The following is a 15,166-nucleotide window of genomic DNA, read 5'->3' as shown; positions in this document are numbered from 1 at the left end:
TTTTTTACTGACCCAACACTGAGTCAGTAATTGGCCGGAGCTGTTTTTTTTTTGGGGGGGCATACGTGAGGGTCATCCTTCAATTACAGCATCTTTCAATGTCAGGGCTTTTAATTAGAGGGAAGGACAATAAAATAATAAAAAAATAAATAAACATCATAGGGTAGCTGCTTGGAGTCCAGGGATGCTTTATTTTAAGAATCAGAATCAGAATCAGAATTAGATTTATTGCCAAGTAAGTTTTTACACATACAAGTAATTTGTCTTGGCGCATAAAATATAAAAATCACACAAACAAGAGGCATTTATATTAATCATCATTATCATCATCACACACAGCAACAACATTATAAGCAATTACTCATAAAGACTTCCTGTGTACCTGAGACATACTGACCAGACTGATTGAACGCTCCTTCCATCTGATTGGCGTTACCATGGAGAGCGTTGCTATGTGACGCTAGTTGATATTCCGGAAGACGCTGGCCTTGGTAGCAAGGAAGGAAGAGAGAAATGGACGACAACTTTCAGCTCAGAGATGCAGCAGCGGTAAAAAATGTGAGTGACCCGTTTGATGCCGTAAGGGGATAGGGAGCAGAGGTGATACTAATCTTGTGCGCAGTAAACGGAGAAGAGGACGGCATGTTAGCGTGCAGCGAGGCTATTGCTAGCTACTTAGCTATTAAGCTAATGTAAACATCAGTGTTAACTTAGCTAGTCGTGGTGTGAGATAGCTATTTAACCTACTTGTTAGCAGCAAAGAGAGATTTTCATTTACCGCTTTCGGGCAACGACAGCAAGAGAGTTTGTGTCTGAGGATGTGGCTAACGTTAACTAAGTGGTTAGCCGTGCTAACAGACATTTCCATCCATAGCTCTGTGTTTAGGGGAATGTTTTGTCAACCACAGCAGGGTTTGCTTTCCCCTCTCTGACCTGGCTGGACGTCTGTAAGTCAGTTCAGTTGCTAAAATCGCAACCTTGCTCCATTAAAAGCTATTTTCTTATATTTGTATTTATACTTCCCTCTGCAATTGAAAATTAGATTATTAAGGCAGAGGTCTAGATTAGCATGTCCACTGACCCTTTTAAGGATTAATGTGATTCTTCCATCTTGTCCTGCCTTCAGTTCAATCATTCAGTTCAATTTACTCTTTTTCTTTGTCCTTGACCAACATAAAATGTATTGGCCTATTGATGACACATTTATAGCATCAATAGGTACATAGGTTCCACTTACTGCAAAGGTAAATTCAGATCTATTAGTAAGGTTCACTACTCTTAGACCTTACATTGTACAAACCTTTGAGTTTACAGCCCTTGAACGTGTGTGCAAATTACAGGGGTGTTATCTAGAAATATCTGTAATATCTGCTTGTGACTATGCAATCAATTTCAGAAAAACCATCTTACCAGTATATTTTAGTTATTTGTTCAAAGCACATTAAACAAATGCAACATCTTATTTTGAAGGTGGAATGATGGTTCAGAAGATTTGCTGCTCCATTCTCAAAGGAAATTCATACAAATGATTAATTTGTCCAATGTTGCTCCCATCATATGCAAAATGAAATATGTCATGCCACATCTGCATGGTGTGAATTGTACAAAATTGTACACTATCTTCTATTTTTCTTTAAATATGTGCATTCCCCAGGTTGCAAAATCTGGACGAAGAGCTCGCCTTGCAGCAGACCAATCATCGTTTGAAGATTCTCGTTACATAAGGAAGTCCTCCACCTCCGCTTCAATGGGAGAAGTATGTGATCATTTGATAATAGAGTTAGTTGCATGTTATAATTTCACCTCAACAAGGTTCATCAATATGCATTTTGGTTTTGTCTCATACATGAATCACAGGATGATGACGAGGTAGGTAGCATGAAAAAAATGGTGACTTTGCATGGCTTCTGCTAAACCTCCAGACATCAACTTTATACCATTTACAGTAGTGTTAGTTTCATAAACAAGGGTCTGTTAACATAAGCTACACTCATTGTTTGCTTCATTTAGGCTGGTTGTATCTGATATCCAGGCCTGTTGAGATTCACCACCTCTTTCAAACACGCACACCCATATTGACATACATGGTATAAAGTTTTAATGGAGTGCTCATTTATGTGGAGATGTTGATGAGATGAGAGTTGCCATTTTCCTACTTCAGCAGGTTTTAAAGCAAGTGTTTAAAAACTGTAGTTGCTCTTCATTTATTGTCCTGTGTGTAATGCATCTGATGTGCTTGCATTAAGTGTTTTGAAGTGTTTCTTCATACAAGCTCTAAAACCCTTTAAAACCTTAGAGTCACAGCACATTGTAATTGTCTTGTAAATTGTCTAATTGAAAAACAAGCAGATTACATCACTGAAGTTCCAGTAACTCCACCAACAATCTGTATAAATCTTCTCCATATACTGCCTAGTGTGAATCCCTTTAAGTCTGAGCTGAAATGTTGTCGTAAAGTTTTCTCAGTGATCTCTGCCTCATAAAACATGCTGGAGTTAATGTTGCTAAATTTAGACTGAATATAGGACAAAAATATATGAGAGAAGTCAAATCAGAAGTGGCAGTTGCAAAATAAAAAATAATTTGACGTCACTGTCGTTGGCATTTATGGAATCAGTCACATCTCCTGGATTGGCAAACTGTAAACCGGCCAACATTCCCAAAGCAAAGAATTCCAGCAATGCTTTTGCTTTAGGCCAATCTTCCCAAATTAGGCCAACTTCCCTAATGTATGAACCAGTATTCTCGCGCCCTCTCTGACCTGCTGTGAACATGCAATACATTTTTCCAGAGTGTCGTGCGACTGGGTGGGTTTATTTGCAGTCTTCGTTTATCAACCCTGGCCTCTTCTGCCGAAAATACCCAACTGATTGGTCACATTCCTGACATCCTTTTAAACAAAGACTCATTTGCTTTTATGGGCTCATAGGGTTTGGTCACCATAAGTTCCATGCCCTAGAGACCATCAGAGAATCCTAAATTAGAAACCATGAGGGCTAAGCTAATTGCCTTAACAGCCATAACTATTTTACTACAGCTGTGAGGTTCATATTTGGTCATGAAGAATTGGAAGCACAGATTTGTTTTGTTTCTCAGGACACTTATGTTCCTCTCCATTTTTGTCGAGTGAAATAACTGTCAGAGGATGAATTTATTACAACCAAAGGCACTTGACCGTATTATCTTGTCTCTCACGAAAAATGTTCATTGTCAGAAATACCAAACATTACACATCAGAGGGTTTTACTTGATCACTTCTTTTGTAATGTTGCCTAAAACATCTCAATTGTCATTTTTGTAGCCCCTTTTGTTCTTAATAAAGAGACAGTTACTAATTACACAAAGTTGAGGGAGCTTGTTCAACCTCAGCTCTCTCGATTAATGGTAATATACAGCGGAGCAGAGTGGCTCCCCCTCCCTCTGCCCTGCTTAATGGTGACATTCAGATTTATAAATGGCTTTGGTGAAGGAACCAGCCATGAAAGATTATTTCCTCTTTCATCATAAACGAAAGAAATTCTTCACGAGCACTTTGTCCTCTGCAGACCCAATTTAGTAATGAGAAATGTTGTGCCTTTTTTTCCCTAATTCATTTGTCTAGTGCCCACCCTCGTGTGCTCTTAGGAATTCATTCATTCAAGTGCTGGTCTCAGGGTCCCGGTCTCAGGATCGAGATGCATACTCGGTTTACTATTTTCAGAATCAAAGAATGAGCGGGAGAGGGTCATTTTTTTCCTGTGGACCTATTTTCGGGTTAGACTTACAGGCCCTGGCAGTTCCCACACTCTGCTCCATATGTTCTGCTGCTGGAAATGGACATAAAAAAAATCGAATAAACAAAACAATGGGGTGCATATATGTGACTCTGTCCTGCAAATACCAGGCATATTGTTTACTGTACAGGATAAGAGGTGAACTTTGGTTTATGGTCCACACACATTTACCGGGACAATTAAAGTCCCTTTTTTTTGTTCCTTTTCCATTTATGTCAAGTTTAGAGGTTTGCTTTTTCTGGTGGGGGTCTTTATTTTCAGTTGTTGCAGAAGGGGGCCACCTGCTGGCACATTTCCACTTTTAAAAGTCACAGATTTTGTACCGTTGGTGTACATAGTACAGTATAGGCTATACCCCACAATATCAAATAGGTGTTGATGTAACACATAAGCCCTGTAAATATGACAAAACTTCAAGCAGACATGATATTTGTGTTCTTTATTTTCCCAGATTAAAGCTTAGTAACAGCTAGAATTCTTACAAATATGATTCATTTATCTTATATGTGGCTGAGTAAACATTCTAGGAAGTTTTTTGCTAATAAAGTTTCTCTTCTCCCAGGGCCCTCCTCCTAAACCGGCCCGGCGGCAGGGCGGCTGGGCAGAAGAAAGCACCGGGTCCGGTTCTGCCAAGTACGTATCTTCACCTTTTCCCCCCTTCTCCTGTGGCTAGACTGAAGGCGGCGACTGCAAGCTGTGGTCTTGGGTTATGTGTTATTAATGAACTCTCATGCTGTTGAATGAGCTTATTTATCAGTGCATATTTGGCACTCAGGCTGTGAATCAACAAGGTTAGAGGGAGCCTGTCTGAGCAGGCAACTCTCCATTCGTCTTCATCTGTGAGCAAGGCGGTAATTGACATGGTTAATGCATCAGCCACAGGAGGGCACTGTTAGTCAGCTAGCCACTTCATCACAGGGGTTCAAGCCACTTAATCACCCCTTACCACTGCAGGCTGCTCTTTACACGGGGAGCACAACATGGAGAATTCATGAAATATTTGGAACAGATGGAAGGTGTTACCCAAAAGCTTTCCTCTACAACTAACAAATCTAAATCTAAATACTGTACAAGACCGAATCAACATGAGATATTTTATTGTACCGTGTAACTACCTCTCTTATTTTCTCTGCCACCTGTCACTGTGCTTCTTTTTTTCCAGTCTCAGTGGAGGTGATAGCATAGGAGATGCATTGAAGTGAACAGGCTGAGTCAATTGTGCTTATTTGCGTAGTTTACTGCACTGTTAGTGCAAGCAGGGAAAACAGCAAACTCAATAGATCTTTCCTTTCTCACAGAAGGTCAGCGTGTCGCTTCTCTGCTTTTGCGTAACCCAGCTTGATTCCCAGTCTCAAAGCGATTGAAATACAGGAGGTGTAAAAGGGGTTTGCACGCGCATTGATCCTCTCTGAAACAAAGTAAGTAATGGTCCCCCCTGGAACCGGCAAGGACTTTTCCCTTCAATGTCACCCCTCATGCTCAATCACCGCCGCCCTCCTCCCACTAATCCCAGCGCAGAAATCCCGGGATTTGTCGATCTATCACTTCTAATTGACACTAAATGATCTGTCAGTTTATTGATGAACCTTTGAAACCAGGTTGTCACAATATATTTTATCCCTAACAACTTTTTCCAGACAGTTTTACCATGTCTATCGCTTTGCCTTACATGAGTCTTAATCAAGGGGCCTGTAATGTGTCTTAAGTGTCGCCACCCCCGCCCCCCAGACAGGACACAGTCCAAGGGCAGGCAGGTAGGCTCCCTCAGCTCCTCTCTACCCTGCCTGGTTGGACTCCAGTACCTTCAGGGCTGTTGGTCTACATTGATAAGACAGACATAACTGGATTTAACACTTTTAGCTAAGAACTGGTTAGCCAATTGTGTTTTATGTCATTCTTTGATGTTGTATGGCAGGTCATGTGTGATGTAAAAGTAGATCAACAAAAGTACTACTCAAAAGGAGATTTTTTCGTCTCTGGATTTTTGTGCAAGCTTTATTTTTTTTGGGCTGAAGAGTTGAGTTTGTTTGCCTGAACTGAACTGAACTGCTCTGATTGTCAAGTTAATTTTATCTTTATTGCCCAAATTCCCAAATCAAATTTGCCTTAAGGGCTTTACAGTCTGTACAGCATACTGTTCAGACAATTACCCCCAGAAACAGAAAAAAGGAAGTAACCTCAGTTAAAACATGCGATCCCTCTTAAAAAGTAGGGTTTGGAGTTAGTGTACAGGTGCTACCTCAGATACAGAAGCTTTAATTTATTTCATATTTGTTCACAGGGGGTTTGCCTTTCTCGTGATATCTCTATTGGTTCATTGCTTGAGCCCATAAGCACTGACATTAGTCTACAGTGATTTGAAACACTGGTACTCTTGTATTATATTGCACATATTTTATAATTTGTTTTTTGATAAATGGGTGAATTGATCTAATATCAACTGATACTGCAGGTCTGCACCCTTGATTTTTGCCAATATGAAAGGATGAAAATGACAGCAAGAAAAATACTGTTGCACAACTGGAAGTATTACTTGTAAAACCAGTAGGGGGCACTACTCAACCAGGGGAACTAGCAAAACCATTTGTGCGTCATGAAAAAAGATTAAAACCTCTTATGCCAATTTTAGGCCACTAATTAAAACATCCTAAAACATAGTCTGCTCTGTTTCCTTTCCTATAGTATATTGATACTGTTATATTCTTAGATCACAATAATGTGGTAATATTAGTTTTTCTTTGGTGTCTGGTGTGATTGCATCCTTTCTTAAAACAGAAAGTGAATTCTAAAAATACTCTGTCGAGGCAAAGAAGTGTCAAAACACAGTATTTTGGTGTTTGGCATGCTCTGTTCAAGCTGAGCTGTGTAAATGGAGAGAAGTCTGAAAATAGCTGCCCGATCCAGCAGGAGACGAAGCTGAGAAAACAGAGAAGAGAGGAGACACAACTCTTGTAGACCACTGTGTCTGATATAGTATAATTGCTATCATTAGATACAGATTTACAGGATGCCTCCATCAAAACACCTCTAAGGACTGTGCCAGGAATATAAAATATTAAGTGAGTTTTGTGCTCACCTTTATTTTGAAGGAAGGAAAAATGTAGCCCATCAAGTGTTGTTTAATTTGTCTAGCCTTTGTTTTCTGCTTCTGTACAGATCTTCAAGAAGACCTCCAGCCGAAGACCTGGAAGAGTAAGTTCTCTCAGCCACCACCTCCATATTTCAATGTACTCTCGCAGTTGTTGATTGAATTCACTGCCAGTTACATATCCGTGTGTATGAATAAAAATATGTCAGTGTAAATATTTGTTCCCTTTGCAGTAAAGTGGAAATAGCGCTGTACATTCAGATTGTCCTTGGTTGCAGCTAATCCTTGCCTTCCAAGAACAATCACTTAACATGATTAAAAAACAGCGTGACTGAGTTGTCATCACTTTTATTGCCGTTAGGAGCCAAGTTTTCCTGTTATTCTAGTTTTTTCCCCTCACCCTCCCTCCCATAATTCTGTGACTTGAATAGACATCATGAGGGGAGGCAGGTAGAGAATGCAGTCATCTATGTTTTACTCATCATCGCAGTTGGAGCCCGGTGCCTCACTGGCTGCAGTGAGACAGAGGCTTTGTGTGTAAAGTTGTTACCCTGCAGAAAAATCCCTTATGTTGTGCTCTAGTCACAACTGTCCTGTCTTAGTAATACCTATTCAGATCGCTGCTACAGCTGCATTTGTTTTTAAATAAATCCTAGGGGTGATCTTGTCTAACGCTGTCAGGCTGATCACCCAGACAGCACAGCAGCGTCACATAGCACCGTCAGTGCCTTTTGGCAGGAGCTACTGTTCAGAAGTCCAGTCAGACTTTAGCAGACTGAGCGAGGGTCCTAACTACCACAAGAGAAAGACAAGACAAAAAACAGGCCTATCATCAAAGCAAAGTAGCCCAGGAGCCAACTCACTCACTCCCTGTGATGACCTCACCGTTGGGCTGCATTTTGAAAGCATTAAATAATTCATACTCTCACACTTCCTGTTTCTACAGCCGCCGCCTGCGACCACAAACTCCCCAGGGATCAGATGATGATGAAGGAGGTAAGAGCACCCTCACTATCCCCCCACTCTGTGTCTCTCCTCACGGGCAAAGAGGAGCCCTCCAGTGCCTCCCCAGCACATTCATCCTCTGGAAGTAGAGCAGATAAGCAGGCAGTCAGATCATCGCTTTCCACTGATGCGCACATCATATTTCTCCTTGAATCCAGCATGGATTTGTGTGTTAGAACTCTGCCTTTGACCGGTGTCCCTCCTTTTGACCATAAGCATGGCCTCTTTGGATGAACTGAAGTGAATGTGCTCATTAAATAAGGTTTGATCTACAGTTGATGGAGAATTTTGTTGCAGGATTTAAGTGTTCCCCGCATCACCCACAGCAACACAGTTAGTCACAAACACACAGAAGTATTTGATGAATTACAAACATGGAAAAAATAGCTTCTTTCTCGTGTGTTATACAAATACAGCTTTTTATCATTCATTTTCTCATGAGAGCTGTGATGATAACGAGTGTGTTTCATTATTATTATATGGAGATATGATAAACAATAGTATTTATTTACCACCCAGCCCTGATGTAAATGATGCAATATTGCATTTTATTTGTGTTATAGAGTCGTACTTGCTGGTGCTTTTTGTTGAAAATGGGAAAAGTTACCATTTAAAAAAGTATCAGTATATCGCAAAACTTACAAATAAAATTAAAATGTTTTGATAAATCAATGAATTGCATACATGAACTACAGGGTTAAAAATTCTTATAATTCTATACATCTGCCATAAATTACATTTATGTACACACATTGTCTGTCACCTTCTAGTATGCACCGGCTCAAATGGCCAGTTGAATGAAGAGTCCAGCAGTTTGGTTCTCTTGCAGTTAATGCCGCCGGAAAGATTATTACTCTGTGGAGGGAGACCTCTTAATGCAGAGCCGGAGGCAGGGGCATTGGAAATTACAGTGCTGAGGGTTAGTGAGATAGCCCCTGCGATCTTGATTATGTCCCCAACCCTTATCCCTTATGTCCACTGGCTACAAGCACAGAGAGAGAGAGAAAGAGAGAGAGAGAGAGAGAGAGAGAGAGAGAGAGAAGGCTCACCCAGTCCCCTGCTCCCATCTCCCCCATCAGTTGCCCCCGCAGCCTCCTGCTGGTCATTTAAAATAGCACCAGTATCGCAAAAACACTCATCTGTTTCATGTCTCACTGTCTAACTCTTAGCCGGTGTTTGTTGAATATTGTCCCATAAGCCTCTCATATGGATTCTGTGCCAAGGTAATCATTTGACTGGACCCCTGCGTAGATTATAGGAGCCCAAGATGTGGAGAGACATCCTGTTCTCCAAAGTCGCTGACTGGCGTGTGCCTGCCGGGAGTATGTCTACAATCACAGCAAATTATCCCCTTTTGATATTTACATGCTTCAGCGAGGAAGCCGGACGCGACCGTGTATTAGGGATACGCGTGGCCCGCTTGCTGCCAGACAAAATCCACTTTGATACATGTCCAGCCGAGGGAAGGAAGTCAGCGTAGGTAATGTGTGCGGCGCTGAGGACAGACAGCTCCTCCTGATGGAGCTGCCCTTTGCGTCAGAAGAAAACACTGGCTTGTTTGCAGCTGCTTTGATGCCCTGCTTGACCCCTAGTAATGGGTTGAATTTGAAGCTCATTTAAAAATGTTGTTCTTTTTTTCACTTAATAATAGACTTTGCATATAGACAACATATGCCTCTGTGCTTCACATTGAACTCTCATGGAGTGTGTTAATAGTGCATTACTGGCTGAAATGAAAAAGGGTTTGTGTGTGTGTGTGTGTGTGTGTGTGTGTGTGTGTGTGGACAGATAGACAACTCAGGAAGCTATTTGCAAAAAGCCGGACGGCGAGGCTTTTTGATGTCATTGCACTAAGACCATTAAATTTGATTGGGGGTCCAGGGGGGACGGATTCTGCTGAACGCTGTGCTTTGTAAATGAGAGGACAAAGTGTCACCGGGGCCTCATGAATATGAAATACCCGCGCCTGCATTTATTTGGATATCAGAAACACAGATGAATCTTGTCAGTGGCTAAACGAGCGTGGCATTTTTAATTTGGTTTAATTAAAAAAGAGAAAGAAATAAGTTATCAAAAGAGGGTGAGTTTTTGTTATCTACTGAAAGTTGATGGGTTGAACAAGTTGTATTCAGAATTTTTGGACAGAATCAAAACAATTCCTCTTCATCTGAACAGTCCATAACTTTTATGTAGAGCTGAAATTTAGTGTACCATCAAAGATCGATGTTTCTTCAGCTCCAGTTTATTTTCAGGAGTTATTTTGAAGGAATGGTGACATAGATGCCAAGATATTTCCTCACATCAGATGCAGACTTCCATCTCTTCACCTCTATTTAGCTCCTCTATTGACTTTCCCCTCAGGGTGCAGTACTGTGGTTAGAGATTACTGACAACCCTCTTCATGCAGTCCAGCTCTCTCTTTTTCTCTCCGTATCTGTCTGTACTCTCTCTCTTTTGCTTCCACTCTCTCTCTCTCTCTCTCTCTCTCTCTCTTTCTCTCTGTGTCAACACTCAGCTGTAGAGCTAATAAGGTTGTGCAGTCTGCTGCCTCCCCCAGAAAATATTGTTCAGGAAAGCTACATCACACCCAAAGTTAACACATATTTTATAAGGGCAGATGGGAAGCAAGTAAAGTTTTTGCCAACTGTCTGTACAAGACCCAAATGTGTACTGTTGAAATGATGAAACTTTGACCATTTTTTTGTAAAACATTTATTCCCTGTTGATTGTCCTAAATTCTTCTTTAGCTACATGATAACCCTATTCATCATCAATCATTTGGCTTATTTTGATCCAATCTTTCTATATCCCTTATTATGCCTCTCTTATTTCCCTGATCCAACAAATGTCCATCTGAAAAATGCTGTGAAAGTTTGCCCTGTCCTTCTTGGGAGTGGAGCCATCCTCTGTCCTGTTGCGTTTTGCCAATTAAAGTGGGTTCCCACTGTTTGAGCAGCGGGTTGGCGGCTCCTGGCACTGCAGCCCCTGCCAGGCCGCACTGTGACTTCCGACCCCACACAGATGGGCCCGCAAGCAAATACTCTTGCACATGGCTGGATGCCGCCCCAGTCGGAGTGGCAGAGTGGACATGGAGGTCGGCCTACCGGCCACTGCGGGTCCTGGGGGTGGGCGGCGCTGACAGGGCCCAAATGCTAAGGTAGCAGGGGGTGCTTTCTGGGGAGCCCCTGGCCAGCGCCCCTCTCACAGCAGGAAGAGCTGCAGCCTTGCCTCTTGAATATTCATGGCCGCATGGCTATTGTGACAGGGCAGCTCTTATGAGGATGTAGCTAGGGAGGGAGGGGAGGAAGTGCCACACAGACATGGTCACGCATGCACATACTTACACAAAAATGCACACTTCTAGCAGCCATACACAGGGGGTTTACTGTATTTTTCATAAATGATTCTGTCACTTGGCTACCAATCAGATTTTCTTACATTTTGACACTTTTTAAAATCAGATTATCTGTAAAATGTTGTGGTCTGTTTTTTTGGGGGGTTTTCAGACATTCCAGTGATTCCAGACCTTGAAGAAGTACAGGAAGAAGACCTCACCATGCAAGTTGCAGCTCCACCCAGGTACAGTAGTGAATGCCTTTAACTCTCAGAAATTCATCCTTATCACTCATCATTCACACACACACACACACACACACACACACACACACACACACACACACACACACACACACACACACACACACACACACACACACACACACACACACACACACACACACACACACACACACACACACACAGGATGTCCCCAGTCCCATGTATGACAGTTAACCTCTGTCCGTGCACAGGACACTAGATCAGTAGCCTGCTCTGGTGACTTTGATGGTTACCTGTCCTCCACTCGTGCCAGTGTCTTGCTTTATCGGGCTGAAATGGAGAAATAACAGTTGGGTGTGATTTATGCAACTCTGTTACCAGGGTCCCGACTAACGGGGCCTTTTGATTTACAGGGCAGTGAGAGACACGCCGACATGTGTCGAATATGTAGCAAGGCTATGACAGCGGTGGAGGTTATTAGGCTGGGGCTTGCTCTCTGTGCGAGATAATATCCACATTGAACTCATTGCGGGGGCAATGTAGCGTGTAATGTGCAGTAAGTAGGACTGGCATGCACTGCTAGGCCCCGGCCACTTTGAGAGCCCCCCCACTTAATTCCAACCCACAGATAAGCAGCTGGGTTTCAATTTGAAGCGTTTACCACTTGGCAACCATCTCCTGCTCTCTGTGGTCTTTGCTTGAAGTCTTGAAGCTTCATTGTGCACAAACTTCAAACTTCTACAAAGCCACTTCTCAGTCTTGGTTTGCACAAAGCGTGAAAGCACTGCAGTTAGGCTGGCTACTATTTTTCTGTGATGTGTTGTCCTGATTTAAATACATGTCTTTTAGTGTATTAGATGCTTATTCTGACTTGTTCCTACCCTGTTAGCGTCCAGGTGAACCGGGTAATGACCTACAGAGATCTGGACAATGAACTGAAGTATTACTCTGCGTTCCAGACCTTAGTAAGTCAAGGACATTTGTTTGTATATCTCTTTGATATTCCTACCTCTCTTCTTGTCAAGGTGGTCCATTTCATTTTGCAACCAACATCCCCACTGTTTGTGCAAGCTAAGTGAATTTTACTGCCATCTTTCTTCAGGATGGCGAGATTGACTTGAAGCTCCTCACCAAGGTTTTAGCGCCAGAGCAGGAGGTGAAAGAGGTGAGTGAGTTTTTAGTAAATATAGCTTGTGAGCTCCCAGCGAATGCCTGTCCAGCTGTTTCTAGAGCACCAGGGGAGGTTGCCATTCTGTCTCCCAGGTAATCAAGATTTATGATGTGTACATTAACACCCTCTGCTCTCCTTCCCCATTCTCCTCTCTTTGCTCCCTCTGTTCCCTGTGCTCTCTTTCTTTGTATGTCTCCCTCTGCTTCTCCAATTCTTCTTTTCTCCCCCTCTTCTGTCTCTCCTTTGCTCTGCAGGATGATGTGCTCTGGAACTGGGATCATCTGTTTACAGAGGTGTCCTCAGAGCTGCTGATGGAATGGGATCAAGGAGAGAGTGAAGAGCAGGCCACGTTGCCTGTAACATGAGGAGGAGGTTTGGACTGGGACTTTAAAGGGCTCCAGTGGGAACTGGGTGAATTATATAGAAGGGCAAGTGACTTTGGCTATAGTGACTTTAATTACTGTTTGTTATTCAGAATGTATATTTTCTACAGTGTTTTATTGTATTTTCTAAATAAAGTTCACCGTGCAGTGAACAATCCAGTGTCTTACCCTGTCTTTGTTCAGTTTTTTCGAATTTCACCCCTCTTTGTTTGTAAGTTTTTAACTTAAACAGCCAAAAGGCAAACTAAATTTGTTTGAAAAGCTCCTCTGAAAAAAGCTGTCACAGATAAAAGTGCCCTCTCTGTACTACCAGCATTATCAACACCCTCATACAAGTCCAAGGTTGATAATCAGCTAAGCTGAAATCCAGTTGATTGTCTTCAAATTAACATTCCTCATTAAAGCCTACAACCTTATTGTTATTGACTGTGCCATTGACTTTATCTTCCAGGTCTTCGATAGGAGCAACCCCTTCTTCACTATTATCTCAAATGCATTGAACAGAGTTCCTATTGACACCTGGGGGATTAGCATACATTATACCTTTTACTGGATAAAGAGGAATGGATGTAAGTCTGGAAAAAGACAGCATTTGGTGTCAGTTGTGGGTTCTTTAAAGTGAAAGAACACAAATTCTTGACAACAATGTGATAAAAATGAATACATAGTGGAAAAAACAGGCCACAGGATAGGATATTGGACATTGGCTTTGACACACCAAAGTTGACATAATTTATCAAATGCATTGTATACCGTGGCTTCAACACGTGCTGGTCGCATGTATCAGCATTCAGTTTTGTCTTTGGTTCATGTGTGTGAATATAAATGCAGGCCTCCAAAGTCAGGCCAGGTCTATTAGGGAAACAGCTGTAACATTTACAGATTGTGATTAGGTTTATTTCTGCGGCAGAGAGCAGTCTCATGACATTTGGAGATGCACAGCAAAGTCCTCAAGGACACATAATCTATGCATCTAATGGCTCAATCGCTGCCCATCACAAATAGATCCAGATTTTTTCATTTGGTGGGCCTTGAATCAACTTCATCAAGTGTAATACCTCAGGACAAAGCTATCACACGGGATATTTGTGCTCAGAATAATTGTGTGTGGCAGAATATTTGAGCTCAGTGCTTAAACGCAATGAGAGATGTGTGTTTGTTTCCCTATCAGACATACAAACGCACACTTTTTTACCGCCTCCACAATTGGCTTATTTAGCCGGACTTAATGAATTCTGCCCATATGCCCTGAGCAGCTGCTATGTTGCCCCTTCCTCCCGCCCCCGCCGAGCTGCGAAGTGCCCATCCATGTAGAGACAACCTCTAGCTGTCTCTCTGGAGAAGGCTAAGCCTGCCACTCCTCTGCTGGCAGCCGGCCGGTGCTGTCTGAGGTGGACTGCGGATAGGCCGAGGACTCAGATTAGGGCCCAGTGATCACGGGTTGTGGCCGGCCTCAAATGATTGGCCCGAGCATCGGTGGATCAGAGAGGGGATTAGAGAAAGAGAGAGAGATCCAGAGACGCTGTTTGGCATGTGCTTGCATCCAGCTTCTCAAAGTGACCTCTCTCTACTGCCTCATTCTGCCCCTCTCTTCTCCTTTATTCTCTCCATGTGTCTCAGTGTAGACGGTATATCCTGATGCTGCGGCGAGGCTCAGAGTGACCTCTCACTGTCTGGGTGCACTGAATTCAATCACGTCAAAACAGCTACAATATATACATAGTGAAGAAGACGGTTGTGTTGTTAGAGAGCTCTTTGGTTATGGCAGCAGCTTTCAGATGAACATGGTGTCACTGGGAGGTGAGCTGAGTCTGAGGCCACGTTGCTGCGTATATCAGATCAGACGATATGGGCCTCACATGGGTTTAGGGTGTAATTTGTTTTCCCCTGACATTTTTCTATTAAAATAATGGAGCCATTACTGCTGTAAAAATCCACATTGCCCCAATGCATGCTTCTGTAATCTGATATTTCACTCAAAATGTTCCAGTAATGACACGTTTTAAAATCCTTTGATGCGATGGGACACATGCAACACTACAGCACACCAAATCTCTGAATTTATGTCAGAAGTAAGTTTTCTCATGTGAATCTACAATGTTTATTTTTAAAGCAGGAGTTTTTTACTGAGTACCCAGCGTAAAACCTCGGGGCCAGTATGGACCAGCTGAGCACAGGGAGTTCTCAG

General features: G+C 42.4%; 1 protein-coding gene across 2 annotated transcripts; it reads left to right on the top strand.

The window, feature by feature from the left end:
• The first annotated feature begins 441 nt into the window (after positions 1 to 441).
• LOC127361478 (intraflagellar transport protein 43 homolog A) lies at positions 442 to 13,145 on the top strand. Of its 2 annotated transcripts, XM_051396142.1 has the most exons (10): positions 442 to 558; positions 1,655 to 1,757; positions 1,850 to 1,869; positions 4,336 to 4,406; positions 6,930 to 6,965; positions 7,808 to 7,857; positions 11,373 to 11,445; positions 12,314 to 12,389; positions 12,527 to 12,589; positions 12,850 to 13,145. In XM_051396142.1, the coding sequence occupies exons 1-10, from the start codon at positions 514 to 516 to the stop codon at positions 12,958 to 12,960; spliced, it is 648 nt and encodes a 215-aa protein (XP_051252102.1). In that variant the 5' UTR covers positions 442 to 513; the 3' UTR covers positions 12,961 to 13,145. The 2 variants fall into 2 exon arrangements, with proteins under 2 accessions (XP_051252102.1, XP_051252103.1); XM_051396143.1 differs by lacking the exon at positions 1,850 to 1,869 and having other exon boundaries at positions 1,655 to 1,756.
• Positions 13,146 to 15,166: the final 2,021 nt, after the last annotated feature.

Source organism: Dicentrarchus labrax, unplaced genomic scaffold (assembly GCF_905237075.1).
Source record: "Dicentrarchus labrax unplaced genomic scaffold, dlabrax2021, whole genome shotgun sequence".
Taxonomy (NCBI): domain Eukaryota; kingdom Metazoa; phylum Chordata; class Actinopteri; family Moronidae; genus Dicentrarchus; species Dicentrarchus labrax.
This window is presented reverse-complemented; position numbering and strand designations above follow the sequence as displayed.